General features: G+C 46.7%; 1 protein-coding gene across 1 annotated transcript in view; it reads right to left on the bottom strand.

Annotated features, from left to right (window-relative positions):
• Adam12 (ADAM metallopeptidase domain 12) overlaps window positions 1–19,606 on the bottom strand; it is a 326,713-nt gene that overhangs the window by 22,028 nt on the left and 285,079 nt on the right. Inside the window, exons 15-20 of the mRNA NM_001427293.1 lie at window positions 10,898–11,006; window positions 10,592–10,790; window positions 7,605–7,682; window positions 4,137–4,245; window positions 1,103–1,238; window positions 370–478 (exon numbers count right to left, since the gene is read on the bottom strand). Of these exons, the coding sequence (NP_001414222.1) occupies window positions 370–478; window positions 1,103–1,238; window positions 4,137–4,245; window positions 7,605–7,682; window positions 10,592–10,790; window positions 10,898–11,006 (740 nt within the window). The remainder of the gene's footprint in view (window positions 1–369; window positions 479–1,102; window positions 1,239–4,136; window positions 4,246–7,604; window positions 7,683–10,591; window positions 10,791–10,897; window positions 11,007–19,606) is intronic.

A 19,606-nucleotide genomic window follows, 5' to 3' on the forward strand; every position in this document is an offset into this window, starting at 1 on the left:
GGAAAGCTTACCTAGACATAGCTGGAGGCCCTGAAAAGGAATGAAAGGAGGGGCCTAGCAACAAGAGTTTGCTCTGGCTGTGTTCCCAGTGGGGCTGCTGAGAACTAGGTCTAGGTCACTGCAGAGATGGATCATGGTTTATAATATCCACACACCCCGCCTGTGTGCAGACACCGACCGCCTTATCAGAATCTTCTGGGGACCCTGGAGGGTTACTCTGGGGCCTACTGCTAGGCCCTGTCTATTGCAGGGTAGTGGGGCTATGGTTGAACCAGAGGTGCCGACTAAGCACTTCACAGAGATGGCGGAGCCCTGTCTTCCCACGCAACCTCACCCCTTCCCAGCATACGAAGTTCTTGTACGACCTACCTTGGTGGTGTTGAAATGTGGGGGCCGGCTCATCAGTGGGCCTTTCCCGAGGATGTGGTGAGCCTGGCCAGGGCGAGGGCCACTGGGTGTCCGGGAAGTGTGTACACACCTGCAAGGCAGCGCAACAACTGCTGAGCAAGGGCTTGCCTTCCTCCTCGCCTTAACGTCTCACATCCTGTTCCTGCTGGTACTTAGACGGTCACTTATGTTAACTCCATGGGACCAATCTGCAGGGGGAAATGATCTAACGTGCCTATGAGATGGAAAAGGAACACTGATTCCTGTTCTCCAGCCACTGCTCTGTCAATCTAGTTAACTGGAAACTGTGGAAACTTAGCTTTGGGCACATGGGTTGTCTGCACGAAGCTGGCAGGTCAGCCATTGTGTCTCTGAGACATTTGGGCCCAAAGCTTTGCCATCTGAGGAACACATTCCAGCGTCCGCATGCCTTGTAAAAATTACTAATGCAAAGATTAGAGAAGGCCTATTCATGGAATTCACCAACACATGGCTTATTTCTGTGATGGACAGTGCATAGCCAGAAGAGAGAGTCAAAGAGACAGCTGGCCTGGCAGACATTTACAAAAACAAAAACAAACAAAAGAAACCTAAAGACCCAGTGTTACTCCCAGAAAACCTGCCCTGTCCTTTGCTGAGGACGGCACAGCTGGCACAGCAAGGGACAGTTTGTTGAATATGCTTTTAGCCATTGATTTTTGAAGAGATGACATACCTTAGTTTTTCCATAGTGTTTTTCTTATGTGTGAACAGCAGCCGCATCAACGTCTTCCTTTTGAGATATACCACAAATCCAGCAGCGAGCAGACACAGGACACTAACCAGGATCCCTACAGTCAAGCCCTGGTTATCTGAAACAAAACACATTTGGCTCAGGGGAGGAGGCTGTTTCAATAAAATATGGGAGACATTGAGCCGTGACATTTATGGCAGAGAGAGCTCTAAAGGAACAAACAGAACCAGAGCATGTAAATCCCTGAACAGCCTCCTAATAAACTAGTCCCTCTTCAAAGGTCATGCTTGAGCTCTGGTCTATGCCACCATTATCTCCCTGTGATGACTCTGGTACTTGCTAATGCAGAGACGTGGTCTGGCAGGTAGGACCCTGACTGGACAGATTCCCCTAGGCACAACCACAGCAGAGTGAACTCTTGAACCACACGAGGTACCAGGAGCCATCTTATCAGGATTGAAGGCTCCCAGAAAAGCCATCCACATGACTGGAAGAGCATCATAGCTGGTCTTCTGGTCAAACTCGATTCCTTTCAGGCTCTTAATAGGAGCCTTGGGCTTCCAGTAAAGTCCTGTTGTCCCACGACAAATCTAAGAACAATTTTCACTTCCTTACTTCAATCTGTAAGTCTTAAACTGATCCTGTATATACAATCGAAGCCCTGCCAGCCCTTGAATGGCACCTGAACACCTCGCCTCAGGGTAGCTTGTTGCCATGAGAACAGTGCCACCTACTGAACTGTTCTAGCCAGTGACTCCGTCAGCATCACGACTCAACTGCCCAATCCGTAACCTGGGAGCTGCCACCCTCAGTAACTGTCATCTTGTCCTTCCCCACCTTGACTTCAGGCCTTGGAATAGGCAGTTGTCTGTGCTTGAAGTGTCTCACTTTGTAGAGCTCTCTGTTCTGAGACAGGGTCTCATAGGGCCCAGAGTAGCCTGAAATCTCCATGTAGCCTAGGAATGGCTTGAACTGATAATCCTCCTGCCTCCACCACCCCACTGCTAGGATGAAAGGCATGTATCGCCCTACTCCATGTCATAATGGGGATGAAATGTGGGGCTTCATGCATCCTAGGTGTGGTGGTTTGAATAGAAATGCGCCCCCCCCATTGACTCATGTGTTTGAATGCTTGACCCATCAGGAGTGGCATTATTCGGAGGTGTGGCTTTGTTGGAATAGGTATTACCTTGTGGGAGGAAGTATGTTACTGTGGTGGCAGGTTTGAGGTCTCATATGCCCAACTTATGCCCTGTGTGGCTCACAGTCTCCTGCTGCCTGCAGATCAAGATGTAGAACTCTTAGCTCCTTCTCTAGCACCATGTCTGCCTGCACACCACCATGCTTCCTGCAAGTGACTATAATGGACTAAAACTCTGAAACTGTAAGCCAGTCCCAATTGAATGTTTGTCTTTATAAAAGCTGCTGTGGCCATGGTGTCTCTTCACATCACAGCAATAAAACCCTAACTAAGACACTAGGTAAGCACCTTGTTGCCTGAGCTCCAGCCCTAGTCCTTCTTGAAGATATCAAGGTCCAGGGGAGCCCTCTGACATTTCCATCCTGCTCTAAGCATGCATGGCTGCTCTCCTCCCATAGTACCTACCCTCTCTTCCCCTACAGCGGCACCTCTTATTCCCTGTGGAATCTCCTCAATTCCTCTCTAGGATCACATGTGGACAAATATGCATGGATTTTGGCTGAGTGGCTGAGCCGTGGTCAGGTTGGTGAACATCATCAGAGTGTGGGACAGTGAGGCAAGACGAAGATGATACCAATCCACACGCTGATGTGAAAGGGTGAAATTTCACAGGGCCCCAGCCCTAGATGAAGAACTACAAATAAGGAATGCTGGCAGTGGGAAAGTCAGTCCTCCACAGGAATGAGCCCCTAATTGAGTAGCTAATACCAAGTGGACAGCCCTGAAATCATTCATATATATATATATATATATATATATATATATATATATATATATATATACACACACACACACACACACACACACACACACACACACACACATATCTTTCTCTCTTTGCCCTCCCCCTCTCTCTATGTATAACTAACTCTTTTTTTAAATAAAGGACGTGATTTGAGAGTGAGTGGGGTAAACGATCCCTGGGAAGAGTTGAAAGAAGGAAAAGGAAGGAGGAAAATGATGTAATTATATTTTAATTTAAAAAAAAGGTCTGTTTTTAGAACTACGTAAAGAGCAGATGGCAGAGTGCACACTAATTAGCATCCTATCTGCCCATAACCAACTGCTCAATGCAAACAGCTATGAACCCAACAATTGCTCTGACTGTTCTCTCTCCTGTGTGGTGTGTGTCTACACGTGTGGGTGCGTGTGGAAGGGAGAGGCCGACATCAGCTATCTTCCACCTTATTTTGGAGACAGCATCTCTCACTGAACTTAGAGATCCCCAATTTGGCTACATTAGTTAGCCAGCAAGTCCCGGGGATCTTCTCTCTTCCTTCCCTAGTTCTGGGATTACAAGTGTGTACCACCATGCTTAACTTCTTGTGTGGGTTCTACGGATGCACAGTCAAATGGCAAACACTTTACTGATGTTACCACCCTTAGCCCAGTGGTGGTAACCATCTTCTTTATTAAGAGGTAGCTGCCATATTTTTGCTGTTGTTCTTGCTTGTTCCCCTCCCCTATGCTATCACTCCTCTGATCAGAGTTTTAAAGTGCACTGAAGTGGCAACACACAAGAGCTACCCTTTGCAAAGTCCTTTGAAAAGACAGTGACATTCATACACATTTGGCAGTTCACCATGGAGAAAAGTGTCACAGGGAGAGAAAATGGCTAACTCAATACCTCAGCTGCATTGAACAGGACCCAGGACCAAAGGAAAAGGAATGCTGGGGAAGCCAATAACATCTAGAACCTGCAAACCTCAGGCCAGGGCAGAGGCACTCAGAGTCTCATTGTGGGGAAGCCTGCCCAGTAGCCATAGCTCCCAGCAGCCCAGCACCCACTTTCTGGGATGCTGGGGCCACACTTACCTGCTTGCCGGATGGGACCACTGTCTGTGCTTCCTCCAAAGCCAAACTTGTCACAGAAGGGAGGAGCCCAGTGGGCTTCACAATGGCAGTTCTTCCTGTTATTACATACCTTTGGGGCAGAAATGGAGAAAAACATCCAGAGGGGACAGGGTCAGGACACACAAAGGCAAGGGTACTTTAATAGATCCCCTCAGCAACACACATAGACCTTGAGAATCAGCTCCAAACAGCACCACCAGTGAGTCAGGTAGAGCTCAGAGCAGTAGCCTGCTTGTGCTGGGAGCTGCTGATGGGAGCCAGCTCCTGGAAAGCTGTGGATTTGGCTTTTTTTGTGTTAAGGAAGGACCCAGAATCAGACCACTGTGGCACAGACCTATCTCTTTCAGACAAGAGATTCAGGGAGGACTCTAGTAGGCTGGGATAGGGAAATAAGCCTATTGCTGGGCTTCTGATTTTCTGATGACTGAGGAAGTTCACAGGGGTCTGTTAATATTTCTGTGAGCCTACTCTTATCCCCAATGCCCACTCTTTTAGCCCCCTGGGGCCATTACGTGCCTCCTAGTCACAACACATAATAGGCAAAGACAGTAGAATTCTTACTTGTGAAGAAGATGACAGGAGAGGGTTCCTTTGCCCTTGCTGTTCCTGGATAATGCACCCTCTAGTGGGAGACCAGAGTTCCCATGGAGGGACCCAGGAACCTACTTGACAAGGGTCACCCATGGTGGTTCTTCTGCTTGGACTCACTATTGATGTTTACATAACTCACCCAACTGGATATGAACCAACTGACTTTGAGTGTGAAGACCACCTTTTTATCTTATATTTTAATATATTTATATAAATAAATATATTTATATTTATTATAAGTTATAAATATATATGTATATTTTATATATTATGTTCTTTTTTATTTTAATTTTTGAGACAGGGTCTTATATAACCAAGATTGGCCCTGAACTAGCTATGTGGGCAAGAATGATGTCAAATTTCTGATTCTTCTGCATCTACCTTCTGAGTCCTGGGAGATTCTAGGTCTGTCCCACCACACCCACTTTCTGAGGTACATAGGATCACACTTGGGACTTTGTACATGCTAGGTGAACACTCTACAAACAGAGTTAAAGTAGTGTATAGGTCTTGTTTTATGGGAAGTAGGCTGAGCTTTGGGAGCCTTAGATAAAGGCTCATCTGAGAAACTAGGGAGGGGCAGGACAGTGTAGGATGAATGGAGAGAGCTGCCCGCATCAAGGACCCAGATGGCTACGTGGTGTGTATACCTGCCTTCCACTTACATGCTGTAAGCCACAGATGATGAACTTCTGGGTGGTTCGTTGTATGGAAGTCAGTGGAACTAGTGAACTGACTCTAGGGCCTTGCATAAAAACACTGGGGACAAATATATGCCTGAATATTGGGAGGCAAACAAGACATTGACAGTCTGTTGTCTTGTTTGTGGTGGCTCCCTGATCTCACTGGCTTCAAGTGAAGAATCCAATCACTTGTTCAGTGGTTTCAACCAAGCCTGGGATGCACTTTCTAGGACACTCCCACTCATTAGGACTCTGTCTTTTACAGAGCACCTGTGATCACTAGGTTACAGATGTCTTTCTAAAGGTTTTAAGGGATGGACTAACCCAGTTCTTTTGTTTTAGTGACAAGGACAGGCTCATGTAGCAGGGATGGTGTGTCCACAATACCGTGGTCAAGAGCAAGTAGGAAATATAGCTCTTTAATGTTGGTGGTGCATCCTGCATACGTGGCGAACTATCCATGAGGCTCACACCCTGCCTGGTGTGGTCTTAGCTTAAGGCAGGAAACCCCTATCTAGATTCTATACTTGGAAGTACTGGTGGTGAGTCTGGTCTCATCATAGGGGTATTGGGGCCAAGCTACTTGTTATTAAAATGTCTTAGCTTCTTTTCTGATGTAATAAATTATTCTGAAAGAAAAGAAATGTAAAGGAGAAAGTTTATTTTGGCTCTCAGTTCCAAGACTATCATAATATGGAATCATGGTGATACTAGTTTGAAACAGGCAGTCACATCACATTCATAGTCAAGAATTTGGGAGCCATGAATGCTGTGCTCAGCTCACTTTTATTTTTGATACGGTTCAGGATTCCAGCCCAGGGAATGACACAGTGGGGAGGTCTTTCCACCTCAACTAACCTAGTAGTGATAATCTTCCACAGGCATCCTCAGAGGCTCATTTCCCAGGAGACTCTAGATCTCAGAAAGTTAATACTATTAATACTATTACACTAAGTCATAGCTGGCTGTTCTGGAAAATATGGTCCTTAGAGTTTGCCAACATGTATAAGAGACCTATAGATACCAGAGAGATAGAGGCCTCTGTTCTACTTTCTCTGGGCCAGCAAGGTTACTATGGACACACCCTCACTACCACATTGGCCTCATCAGTTAAAAAAAATGGGCCTGGCTAGTTCATCTATTGCCATTAGAAAGAAATCTATAATTCAATGAAGACATGAAGAGATTCCATTTGATACTGAGTCAGCTGAATACAACATCAACACTCCTGTCTGAGGCAGTCTGGCGATCTATCATGGTTACAGCGTGGAACTTTTACAAAGACCCCCATAATCCCAAGTGTCTAGATATTCTAAAAATACAATTTATAGCACAGTCTCTGTAGAAAAGGCTTCCGGGGGACAAATGAGCCACTGGTGTGGCTAATCAAGATTAATATCATCCCATTGGAAAAAAATTAACTGCATCAGGAAAAATAAATTATGTTTCGAACAATTAGAGTCCTTTTCTTCTTCCCTAAAGCTTCTCTGAACTCAGCAGCATGGGGTAGTCAAAACCCATGGCAAGGGCATTCAAGAACATGTGGTGGTGGATCTGAAGTCCTCCTTTTTATCCTTCTTGTAAGTTTCTCAGTGGAGCTGAGTTTGGGCTGTTGGGAGCCAGAGGGACAACCCTGCTTGAAATGCTAATGTGAGCCCTTTGTGAGGCAAGGTTAGCTCTGAAATTACTTTGAAGATGACAAAATTCTTTCTTTATATTGCAGAATGTTAATTCAAAAGATAATTACCTCTCAATCTGATTTTCTTTGTTAAATGAAAGTGACATTTCTCCTGCTACATAAAGGTCAGAGACAGTTAACACCTCTGAAAGAGAACATTGAGAAGGCACTCACTGACTACTGTAGTTTTAAGAAAGCCTGGCTAGCAGGGTCTGGAGAGATGGTTCGTCGGTTAAGAGCACTTGATGCTCTTGCACAGGTCCTGGGTTTGGTTTCTAGCATCTACACGGTAGCTCACAATCATCCCTAATTCCATTTCCAGGGAATCTGACCATCTCTCTGGTTTCTGTGGGTACCAGGCACACAAATACATACATGTAGGCAAAATATTCAAGCACATAAAATAAATACATCAGAAAATATAAAAACTCTTATCTGGCTGTGGGCAGGCTGAGAAGAAGGAACTGATCTACTCACCCCTCGGCCGTGGCACTGCATTGCACACTTATGAACGCCGAAGACACTGATATTCTGACATTGACGATTGAGGCAGATCTGTGAGAGACACAGTACAGACTCAGTACCTCTGCTCCCTTCCCTCACGCAGGCAAAGCAGGAGGTCTTAGGGTGGCTCAGTTAATAATGTATTTGCTGTGCAAACCTAAGGACCTGAGTTCAATCCCCAGAGCCAATGTTAAAAAACAAAACAAAACAAAACCGAAACAGGACCCCAAATCCAAAACCCCAAGTGTGGTGCTGTGTACTTATGGAGATAGGTGGATCTCTGGTGCTTGCTGGCTAGCCATCCTAACCTAGTTAAGTGAACCCTGGGTTCTAGTGAGAGAGCCTGTCTTAAAAAACAAGATGGCTATCACCAAAGGAGACCAAAAGTTCACCTCTGGCTTCCACAGATCACAAACATATACACATATTTGCACATCCTCCATACATAGACATGAAAGAGAAAGCAAGGAAAACTTGGAGGAGGCTCTCATTTTAGACAGCATGGAAGGAGCAGGATAACTTCTATTGCTTGCACAGACACAGCTCCTGGGGTCAGACTCAACACTTTGTCCAATGTGAACAGTACTGAGTTCTTTATATTTAATGCCACTTAAGATAGTTCTAGTGGAAGTGAGAAATTATAACTGATTTTCTCACAAATTTTATTCAGGGCTTTGGGTCACTGCTGTCACAAGGAATCAGCAGAAAGCTCCCCAGGGTCCTGCTTATCCAGCCACTACAGAGGCTGCATTCAGATTTTCTGACTGGCCTAGGCCAATTGAAAATGGCTGCCTCTTAAGTAGTACTCAGTATCTTTCTCTCCTGAAACTTCATAGGTTAGTGGAGAGAAAGAAAGAAGAGTTCAAAGTTTAGTATACAGAGTGGTTTCATCAAGTATAGCCTTCCTGTGGGCAGGTGGCCATCTCATCCCAACAGTTCACAGAGGGCAGAGTGAGTACCCTTCAGAGAAAGCAGTAGTAGAGGTCAGGGAAGGGTGAGACTGGTGTATCTTTGTTGATAAAGATATCCCAGGGGGAGATGATTCTGTCAGTGAAGTGCTTGCCCTGCCATTAGGAGGGCCTGAGTTAGAGCCTCAGAACCCGCATAAACAGTGGAGTAGGGTTGTGTGTGTTTGTGATCCTACAGCTGGGGAAGTGCAAACAGGAAGATCCATTGGGGCCTCACTGTCCAGCCAGTCTGGCATACTTGGTAAGTTTCAGACAGGTGGGAGTGTCTGAAAGAAGAAAAAAGAAGTGGATGGCTCAGGAGGAACCATACCCAAGGCTGTCCTCTGGTCTCCACATGTATGTGCACACTTATGTATCTTCACACACAAGGGCACACACCTATATACATGTGAGGAAAAAGAAGCTTCAGGGAGGGCACTGAACACAGAAGGATTCTTCTGGGAGTGCCCTGTGTAGCCTTGATCCTATTAGCAAGGTCAGAGACACCTGCACATGCAGCAGCATTCTTGGGATTCCAGCATTTGAATACAGAGGCCTGGCTTCTCAGACCATAGTATACAAAATGGCTGTTATAATGTCAAGGCATGAGCAGACACTAATGTGCTTAAAGGAATCAGAAGAATGTGGAATCTTCCTCAAAGTGTCTGGGGCTGGAGAGATGGTGGCTGAGCATTTAAGAGCTCCACTCTTCTTCCAGAGGACTCACGTTTGATTCCCAGCACCCATGTGGTGGTTTATAACTGCCTAAAACTTCAGTCCTGGGGACCTAATGTCTTTTTCTGGCTTCTGGGGGTACCAGGCATGTATGTGGTGCATAGACACACATGTAAGCAAAACACTCATAAACATTAAAAGAAAAAGAAAAATAATTTTAAGAAAGAAGAAAGAGTGTCTGTGGCTCAGGACACATGGGAGGCACATGTAGAGGGCATTTCTGCCTCCAGGGTTTTGTGAGGAAAACCTTGGGTTCTGTCCTTTTTTCACCATGACCTCTGAGAGGGACTTCATGATCCTGGGAAAAATGAGCCCTAAATATGCCAGATGGTTTATCATTTTTTCCCTTGAAACATTGAATTAATTTGCTATCATTTAATCTGATGGAAAATTTGATGAAAAGACAAGCAAAAGCAAAACAGAGAGTGGAGAGGGAGCTCAGTCTGTGGAGTATGTGCTGTGCAAGCAGGAGAACAGGACTCCGTCTCAAAGCGGGGGCAAAAGAAAGGAAGGAAAGAAAGAAATGCTTAAAGGAATGTAGTTAAGATTGTCCATGGGGCCCAGGAGAGTCCCTGCGCGCGCGCGCGCGCACACACACACACACACACACACACACACACACACACACACGCACACACACACACACTGTGTGCATATGCTTACACACACACACAGAATCTATACACAAGTGTACACATATCCATGCACACCCACCCCACACACACCTTCACACATGCACACATATAAACCAGTGTGGTAGAACACAAAAACTCTGGTTTCTTTAAAATTTTTGAACTTTCTTTTAACTCTCAAGTCATTTCAGCCTTCCTCTTCCCTGTTCTCTCAAAGGATTCTCCTGTCTCTCGGCTCATCCCATCCCTTCCTCTGTCCCTCTTTTCTCTATAGAGTCTCTGAAGAGGCATCTGTCTTCCCATTTTGACCAGGTGAGAACAAGCTCCCTTGAGCTCTGGCATGTGTGTCCCCAGAGCAAGAGGCTCCACAGTTGTGTTTCTTTAGGAAGTCACTCACTGGCAGACAGCCCTCTTGAATCCCAGGGTAAAAACAACACTGTCCCCACATCTGCACCTCAATGTTCAGACTGGGACCTCAGCCTCACTGACTTTTTCTTCTAGGTACAAATATTTGGATCACAGAGTCCGAATTCCAAGTAGTTTTAGGAAGATCAGCTGACCGCATCCCCTAGTGCCTAAGCAGGATTTTGCAGTGGGCTGTGCTCCAGACTTACATTAAGACGCAAGTGGGAACTGGGGTTCTTACTTTTCCCTCTGCACACTTGGTTCCTGCAAGCACAAGCCCTGGGTCCGGCATGTCGTCACCCAAGTACACATGGGTCCCCCGGCACAGAATCCGGCCTCCTTCCTGCTGCGGGATATTTGTTTCTATGGAAACAGCATTGGTACCAATGACGGGTCGGCTGGCACCACCTTGACACTGGATTTTTCCACACTTGGCATCTCTGGAAGGGCAAGAATAGACAAGCTCAGAAGAAGGGCAGCAGTATGAAGCAGTGACCGCCATGTGAGCAGGCTTGGTGCCATTGTGGCCGGGGGTGTGGCCTCCTACCTCAGTTCACACTTGACGAAGGAGCTCTTGGAGTCTTTGCCACAGTTGCCGTAAGGATCTCCTGCAGAGTTGACTCTCTCAAAGCAGATGCCAGGAGCCGGTTTAGCACCTGGAACAGAAGCACAGTGGCACCTCCCTTGTCACTACTTCTGATTTTTTCTAAACAGCACTAGGCTGGGGCTGGGCTGGGGCTGGGGCTGGGGCTGGGGCTGGGGCTGGGGCTGGGGGTGGGGAAGGAGTATTCTATGTTTAGCAGCACAAAGTACCCAGCCAGCTCAGAAGTGGGCCAGTGCAATCCCGGAGGGATCTAAAGCTGGCATTCTCTCTCAGCCCCACTCAGAGGCCTACTCATTCCTCTGTGTTGTACGCTTAGATGTGTGACCCAAGGTATGTGCAAACTCTCAAGAGATTAGGCCTGGCTGTGCAATCCGGTCAGGTCAAGAGCAGGAAGGAGTTGGCTGGCTGGCTGTAGATGAGGGGAAGCTACTCTCTGTAGCAACATCCCACACAATTCCGGTGAGAAAAGGCAAACTAGGCAGGCTCCAAGGAGTAGTAATGACTAATGTATGTGTATGTGTGTGGAGGGGGGTGGGAGCGAGAGGAGAGGGAGGCAGAAATCCTTTGTTTTCAGTCCCACAGAGGTCCAAGTGTAAGCACTGGCTTTAATGAATGGTCATTTCTGTCTCTACAGGCCATAGCTTTGTAATCCCCAATAGTCACTGTGCATACAAGGAGATGTGGTGGTGGTGGTGGTGGAGCCAAGAAGTAGGCATTTTAACAAACACATCTTCTTGGCAGGGAAAGAGAAGACATGATTGAGGGCTGCAGAGCCAAAGCTTTAGAGGGCTTTTATACTTAACAGCCATAACAGTATCTTTTGGCAGCAGTGAGGGGGTCAGGAGAATAGGGCAGGTCAAACCATGCCTGGCTATGTGGTCTTGGCCTGCCTTCCCTTCCATATCAGCGTCTGGTTTGGATACTTCCTTTCACAGCACTCTCAATGACTAAGACATGACTTTCCAAAGTCCAGAACTGCCCTGTGTCCTCTGCTCCCAACTCCATGGGGAGTCTCTGTTGGCCTTCCAAGGTGACAATGCAATCTAGGGTCCAATCAGACTTGGTCCATGGCCAGGGTTCCTTTCCCCCTTCTCAGTCACACCCATTGTTCCTTAACCTGTGCTGGACCCTTATCAGCTACTAGCAGAAAATGCTGCCTCATTCAACAGCAAAAGCACACACAACTCACCATTGCACCCTCTTCCCATGGGAGTGGGCCTGTGCCTGGCCTTGACCTCTGTACTAGCCGGCCCATTCCAGACCTTCTGCTTCTTCTGTTTTGAGACAGGGTCTCACTATATAGATCTGGATGTCCTGGAACTCACTATATAGACCAGGCTACTTTAGAACTCACAGAGATCCACCGGCCTGCCTCACATGTGCTGGGATTTGTGCCACCCTACTACACCTTTCTTTATGCCTTGTAAGCATTTGAGATAGGCCTCCCGGAGCTCCTTGCCCAGGTCCACCAGTCCAAGCCAGAACCAATGCCCTGGTGCAGAAAAAGACAAGCACTCGGTCTCTGCGGCATCTTCCTTTTCTACCACAGACTTCACCTCCTTCACTTGGTTCTGTGTCCACTGACCCTTTCCTGATGACTCGCTTGACTGAATATGATGCCAGCTGCTCCTCGCTTCTCTCTCAGATAGTGGCCATCTGGGCAACTCCCCCAGAGAGTCTGTGCACACTCAGGGGGATTTCCCTCCAACTGTGAGATACTGCAGAGAGGCACTAGATAGTGTTGACTCTTCTTATCCAAGGAAAGGAAAAAAAAATCCCAAAAGATGAATTTGAGAGAGGGGCTGGAGAGATAGTTGGGCTGTTAAAATTCTTCTCAGGAACAGAGTTCAGATTTTCAACCTCCCTGTACAAAGCCAGGCACAGTAACATGCACCTGTGATCTCAGTGCTAAGGAGGCAGAGGCAGGAGGATTCCTAGAGCTTGCTGGCTAGTCAGCTTAGCTGAGCTGTTAAACTCTGGGTTTAGGGAGTGTGTGTCTTAGAAAACAAAGATTGTGAATAACACTGGATATCTTGCTTGTGTGCACAAAAACGTATATATAAGCACACAAACACGCTACCCACCCCCTAATGTGATTTGTAAAGAGATGTCAGTTTCTGAGGTAAGAAGCTTCCTGTAATTTGGCCAATAAAGTGTTCTCTCCAGCACCTTGAACTATTCAGCATCCTGAGTGTAACTTTGTGTCTCTTCCAGGAGGTGATGAAGAACAGGAGACTCTATGTTACAGTTTGCTATTGATACATGCATAGCCAGGACATGTCTGTCCATGAGCACAGCAATGGCTTATGATGAGAAAAGGGAACTGCCGGGTAGATGGGAGCAAGGCATGGCTTCTTCTGCCATTGTAAACTGGGAGACAGGATAGAGCTGCCGGACTGCGGCACAGGCCGGATCTATGCCACAACCCTGTATCCTTTCTGTGTTCCTATCCATGGAGAGCATGATGGGATGTTTTACCCTCTTTGTCCTTCAGGAGCCTGGACTGGTCATTCCCATGGACAACCTTGAAGCTGCTCTTTTAACTGGGTGGTGGGAGGTGGGGCAGAAGGCAGGGAGGGAGTGAGCAGAGCTCTGTGGGAAATGCTGGTCGTCATCCAATCGCCTAGTGTTTCCTACTGTAGAGTCTCTGGGTTGTGAGGAGATGCGTCTCACAAGAAACAGGTATTTCAAGGCTAAAGATGAAGTTAAATCAAACTTACGATGATACACAGTTGAAACTGTGCGATTTTCATTCCTCATTTGACTATCTCCAATTTTAGGCTGTAGGCTGATGCTATGCAGGGTTCTGGGTTACTTTCTGGGACCAATATGCTCCCAGATAGAGCTCATGGGCACTTCTTAAAACTGCACCCTACCCACTCCCCCCCCCCCAGTGTAGCTCACCAGCCTCTTCCTTCTATGGAGTCACTTCCTTATATTGGAGAGCCAATACTGAGGGATTTCCCCTGATTATTTGAAGCGAACTCTGCTTTATTAGCAATGGGTTGCAGTGTAGAAGATATGAGATTGTTTGATGGCAGTGCCCAGTATTTCTATTATACTCCTGCTTCCAGGAACAGTACATTTTTCTTATAGAAAGCCCATTTTACATGGACAGGTATAATAGCCTGGAAATATCCTGGAGTCTGTAGACTTTCCAATGCAATGCCAGAGGGATGGATGCTAAGACCCTTTTCTGGCCAGAGCAGTCTATCTCAAGGTTATATGATAGGGTCAATGCTGGGTGCATGGTCGAAATCAGTCAGTATGTTTTATGGATCTAGGACTGCCGGATCCCTCAGGACGTTCTTCCATTTCTCCCTCCCCATGGAGGCTGGTCACGATCCTTTCTTCTTTTCCTCTATCTCTCATGAATCATGTATTTTATCATATTTTTTGTTTTGTTCTATTTTTTGGCCTACTGTCTACCAATAGCATTGCAGTCATGAAAAAATGAACATAAGGCTGCTGGGGCAGCCTCCTGTCTCTAACGCTCCCAGAGGCCACCATTTGTACTCTGCAATCTGTGGAGACATCTCAGAGTTGTGTTTGTAGCTGTGGATTTTCTCTTGTTCCTTGGCATCAAATGAAATGCCGCTGTGCCACCCTGCATAAGTCACACAAAGACCAAGGCTTTGCTTTTGGGATAAATTGCTGCTCACTCAGAGATGAAGCCCAAGTTATAAAAACTCAGAAGCAAGGGAATGAATTCCACCGTAAATGGAATGCAGCTTGACTTTCAAAGGACTCATCGCCAAAGGAAAGGCACAAAAGGAAACTGAGTTGCAAGCTGATGCTCTTAATCTCTCACTAGTCCATCAGGACAACGGCATGCTAGTGTTCTGCAAGGCTACTCTATGTCAGCTGCCAGCTGGTAATTCTCTTTGAAGCAGAATGGTCTAGAATTTGAAAAGCACAGGTCTTGTCTGTCCACTTGCAAGACACTGCAGAGGCAGACTTGTGGGCTCAAGTTCTGGGCTGTGTGTCTTCCTGGAGGTGAGAGATTGCACATCTATCTCAAGGGCAGAAAGGCAAGAGTTTCCTTATCGCTCCAGTGCTACATCCATTAAAGCCTTTGGGTTTTTATTAACAGAACATTCAGTGCTCAGACACTAGCAGGAGATAAAACAGCCTCTTGGAGGGAGTCTTGACACAGCTTGGCATTTTAATCGCAAGTGTTGGCTTCGAGTGCTAAGGCTCACACTGGCCACCGAGTCTGGAAGTTTTCAGTGTCATGATGTCCTTTGTAAAGGGACTGAAGATGATGGCGTTTTGAATGAAGCCCCAAGCTTACTCATCCTGGCCCTCTCCTTCAGCTGATCAGCATCTGCAAACAGCACTCTAGTTCAGGCTCCTTGGCTCTCCCCTCTCTCAACTCCTGTCACCTAAATCCATAGACAAAGGCATTGGCATAAGCAGATGGCATCTGCCCCTCTGTTCTCTCCAAGTTGGCCTTTGCCTTTGTCAGGAAATGAAGTCCAAATGAACAAATTCTATCATTTCCTTTTACAGAATGGGACAAGATCCTCCTGATTCCTCAACTATATACCTCTTGGCAAAATATCTTTTCTTCCTCTCTGTAACTGTCAGCTACTGTAGGTGATCAGTACATACAAGGCCCCGTGGATTTCAAGTAAACAAGCTCATTTAAACCAGCCTTGGAGATAAACACTGAATATTTATCAGCCCATAAAACCTACTTGGCCAGATGACATGGCATAAATCAAATGAGAGATTCTGGTGGGTGATAATATTGATAATTACATGTTTGGGGACCTCTCTAGTGACTCTTGGCACATGTCGATTACGTAACACACCTATGAGGTAAACTGACAAGTAACATTCACCATCACTAGGCCAGAGAGTTTGGCAAACAACACTGATGAAAGCAAAATCTGTAGCCTGAAGAGAAATCCCAGCTCTCTTTTAGCAGGAGTAAAGAGTCTTCCAGAATATTAAGACTGAACTGGGGATAAGAAGCTCAATGCAGATAACATTTATGTCTGGGATAACCAACATGTGGAATCTTGAGATGCTGGGCTAGGGAGACAGCTCAGCGGGTAAAGTGTTTGCAATGCAAGCAGGAGAACCTGGGTTCAGATCTCGAGCACCCATGTAAAAAGCCTCGCAGAACATGCCAGAGATCCCAGTAGTGGAAAGAGAGACAGGAAGGTCGCTGGAACTCCCTGGCTCTTGCTTTAGCTAAACCAGTGTTTGGGTTCATGAGAGACTGTCTCAGAAAATAAAGTAGAGAGTGACACTTGATGTTATCTTCTGTCCTCAACTTGTGCTCCAGTGTGCATGTGTGTATGTGTGCACACACACTCGCATGTGCACACACACACACAGATGTGGTAGAAAAAGAAAACTGTTCCAGTTAGCAGGAAGATCTTCAACACTATCAATAAAAATAGTTAGATTATAAAACAAGTAAGTGAACAAACCCACAGAAGGTATTCTGAAAATTCTTCACAGGGCCACTGAGGAGTTGCAGGCACATGTTTTGAATTTTCTATGGCTTTATTTTTAGGGAGACTTGGAAGCAGGAGTATTCTATTGAGATCTAATGCTGGACCAAGAAAAGCCCATCTCAAAAAGGGAATAGTTAGCTGGAAGGAAAAGCTTTATCCGGTCAGCTTTGGGTAGCCAGTTCTGAAGCATGAGTAACAGACATCCTAGATGTAACCAGAGAATTCAGTGTGACTCAACAACTTGGACAGGTCACTGGGTGTGAAGGGCATAGCTGTCCAAGCAACAACTCAAGGAGTTCTAGAATCCTGAGTGACCCTATTCCCTGGAGGTCTTCAATGGCCCTTACACAACATGGTCCAGATCTGGGCTCTGGCTGCTAAGTAGGAAGATGAGACACTGCAAATGCATCCTCCCCGAATCATGGAAAGTTCATTTGAACCAACCGGTACAGCACTATAATGCTCTCGGTCCAGCACATCTGGCTGGCTAGGGCCCAGCCCAGGAAGTCACCTCTGCCTCTGGGACTACATCCACCCAGGGCAGGGCTTAGGAGTAGTGGTAGAGAGGATGGGACATTGAGGGAGTTGCATCCTGAGCAAAGCATGCTGGGACCACAGGAAGTGTGTTCCTCTGGCGCAAGCAGGCTCTTGAGTCAGCATCTTCCACCCAACAGGATATCAGCAAATATTTAACAAACCATGAATGAAAGATGAGAAATCTCTGCTGCTGTCCAAGTCACGGCTTTGTACAGACAGAACTACCCGGACTTCCTGCCTTGGCCCTGCCACCCCTGGGTGATCTCTACCCCATCCTGGATGCTGGAAACACTTGTTGTCTCATCCAGATGACTACTGCAGGGCAGTTTCTCTCAGATTACTTCAATTTGGCCACTCTCCATCCCAATCCAAGCTGTCTCTCCTCTCTCCACCACATCTTACCCATTGTCCTGTCCTCTCAGAACCTTTCTTTCTACAAGTCCCAAAGGCGTGAGCATCTCTTGAGAGTACACTTACATGGCACTGATTAGAGTTACATAGGTGCTAAGCATCAGGACTGGGTCCTTCATGCACTCTACTACATAGAAGAGTATGGGTTACATTAATGTTAGGTGCATGGTGTGGTGAATGTTTGACTAGGAATGTCCCCTATAGACTCATGTGTATGGATGGTTGGCTCATAGGGAGTGTCATTATTAGGAGGTGTGGCCTTGTTGGAGGAAATGCAGTCACTGTTGGTGTGGGGTTTGAGGTCTCTTATGCTCAAGCTATATGTAGTGTGGCACACAGATACTTCTGCTGTCTGCAGATCAAGATGTAGAACTCTTAGCTCCTGTAGCACCATGTCTGCTTGCATGCTGTTTTGCTTCCCCACAGGATGATAATGGACTAAACATCTTGAAAACATAAGCCGGGACCAATTAAATGTTTTTCCTTATAAGAGTTACAGTAGTCATGGTGTCTCTGTCCACACCTCTCCCTACTCCCTGGCCCGCCCCTTGAATAGGCATATGATGCCAGAGATTGACATTGGCTGTCTTCCTCTGTCACTTCTTTTCCTTATTTTTGAGACAGGTTCTCTCATGTATAGGGCCTAGTGACTAGGTAGGATGGCTATAGTAAAACCTAGGGATCCCCTGTCTCTGTGTCTATAGGGCAGGGACTATAGTCTTATGCTGCCATGTCAGCTTTTCTGTGTGTGTGTGTGTGTGTGTGTGTGTGTGTGTGTGTGTGTGTGTGTGTGTGTGTGTGTGTGCGTGTGTGTGTGTAAATATATATCAGGACTCAGGTCTGCTTGCTTGGTCAGTACTTTACTGACTGAGCCATCTCCCAGCCCCATTGTTCTCAATTTCTGTCCATCTGTCTATCTGTTTCCCCTCCTTTTCTATTTATTTCCCCTTGATAAGTACCTGCCTTGGTCACCATGACAGCCAGCAGAGTTACATGGCACAATGGCTTGGGGACACTGTGCTGTTGTTCCATCTGAGCTCATTCTGGTGCAAGGGCCAGGTCTCATAGCACAGCTGGGCACCGAAAAGCTCCGAGGGCTGGGTGCGCTGGCCAAGGACAGCTCCCATAAAGGAAGCAGCAGACTGGCCACTGCAACTTTAGATGAGTGCTTCCTGCTGCAGAAGAGCTGGGCGTGGTGGTCCGTTAGAGATGTCTGAGGCCTGCTGTAGTCGCCCCTGTCCTAAAGTGACCTGGCTTGGTTAAAAGGTGTCTGAGAGCCATTCAAATTCTAGGACCATTTGATACCGGTATAATGAGTATCTTTCTAGTGCTTGTCACTAACAGTGGCACCTTGCCTTTGTCTTAATGATCTCAGGGGCATTAGATAAGAGGGCCAGCCAGCACTAAGCCTCTAAAGAGGAAGCATGAAAGACAAGGAGTCTCAGGGCTCTTCATTCTACATCTCCAGGTACCCCTACTTATGGGAGCTAGTGTGTCCATCCCATACCTTCTTCTTCCCCACAAAGCTCCAAGTGAGGAGGCATCTTTACTGGGCACTGAGGACTCTCCGGGTCTGGGCCTGGTACCCACGTGGCAGTTAAAACCAGACTTCTGTGTTTAGTCATCACTTTCTGCCTTGATTGACTCCCCTTTCCCTTTTGGAAACCAGAACCTTGCAGACAGTCTCTGGTTTCTCCAAGAGCTGGCTCAGCCCTAAGTCTCAGTCTGGCTGACCATAGTGGCCTTGCTGGCACTGGGGCCTCTGGCCAGGTCTGAGGTCATCTCCCAGCCTTAAGGAAGGCCTCAGCCAAGCACAGTGGAAAGAAAGAACACGCAGAAAACATTCCCAGCCGGGATCCTGAAAGCTGTAAATGGAGCAGATCCAGAATGGTTTCCAGGTAATGGGGTCCCTTCCTGGAGTCGTAAGATCTCCTAGTAATAAAGCCTCTGTGGGAGTGAGGCTTCCGGAATTGGGTGAGATCCACCAGGTAGTGAGGCCTGGGGTCTAGGAGACTCTGCAGTAGTGAGGCTCTGAAGCAGTAAGACTTCAGTGTCTAGGCTGCTCTAAGAGACCCTGGAGCTGACTTCAGAGTAGAGTCATGGAAGAAACATACATGAGGGAATTTTCTCCACCCCCACTCCCAAGCTTTAATCTATTATTTTTTTTTTAGAACCTTAATGAGACTTTAGATCAAGGCCTCATTTGCTCATGGGAGTTACACCTAGATGCTGG

Source organism: Rattus norvegicus, chromosome 1 (assembly GCF_036323735.1).
Source record: "Rattus norvegicus strain BN/NHsdMcwi chromosome 1, GRCr8, whole genome shotgun sequence".
In the NCBI taxonomy this organism is placed as follows: Eukaryota; Metazoa; Chordata; class Mammalia; order Rodentia; family Muridae; genus Rattus; species Rattus norvegicus.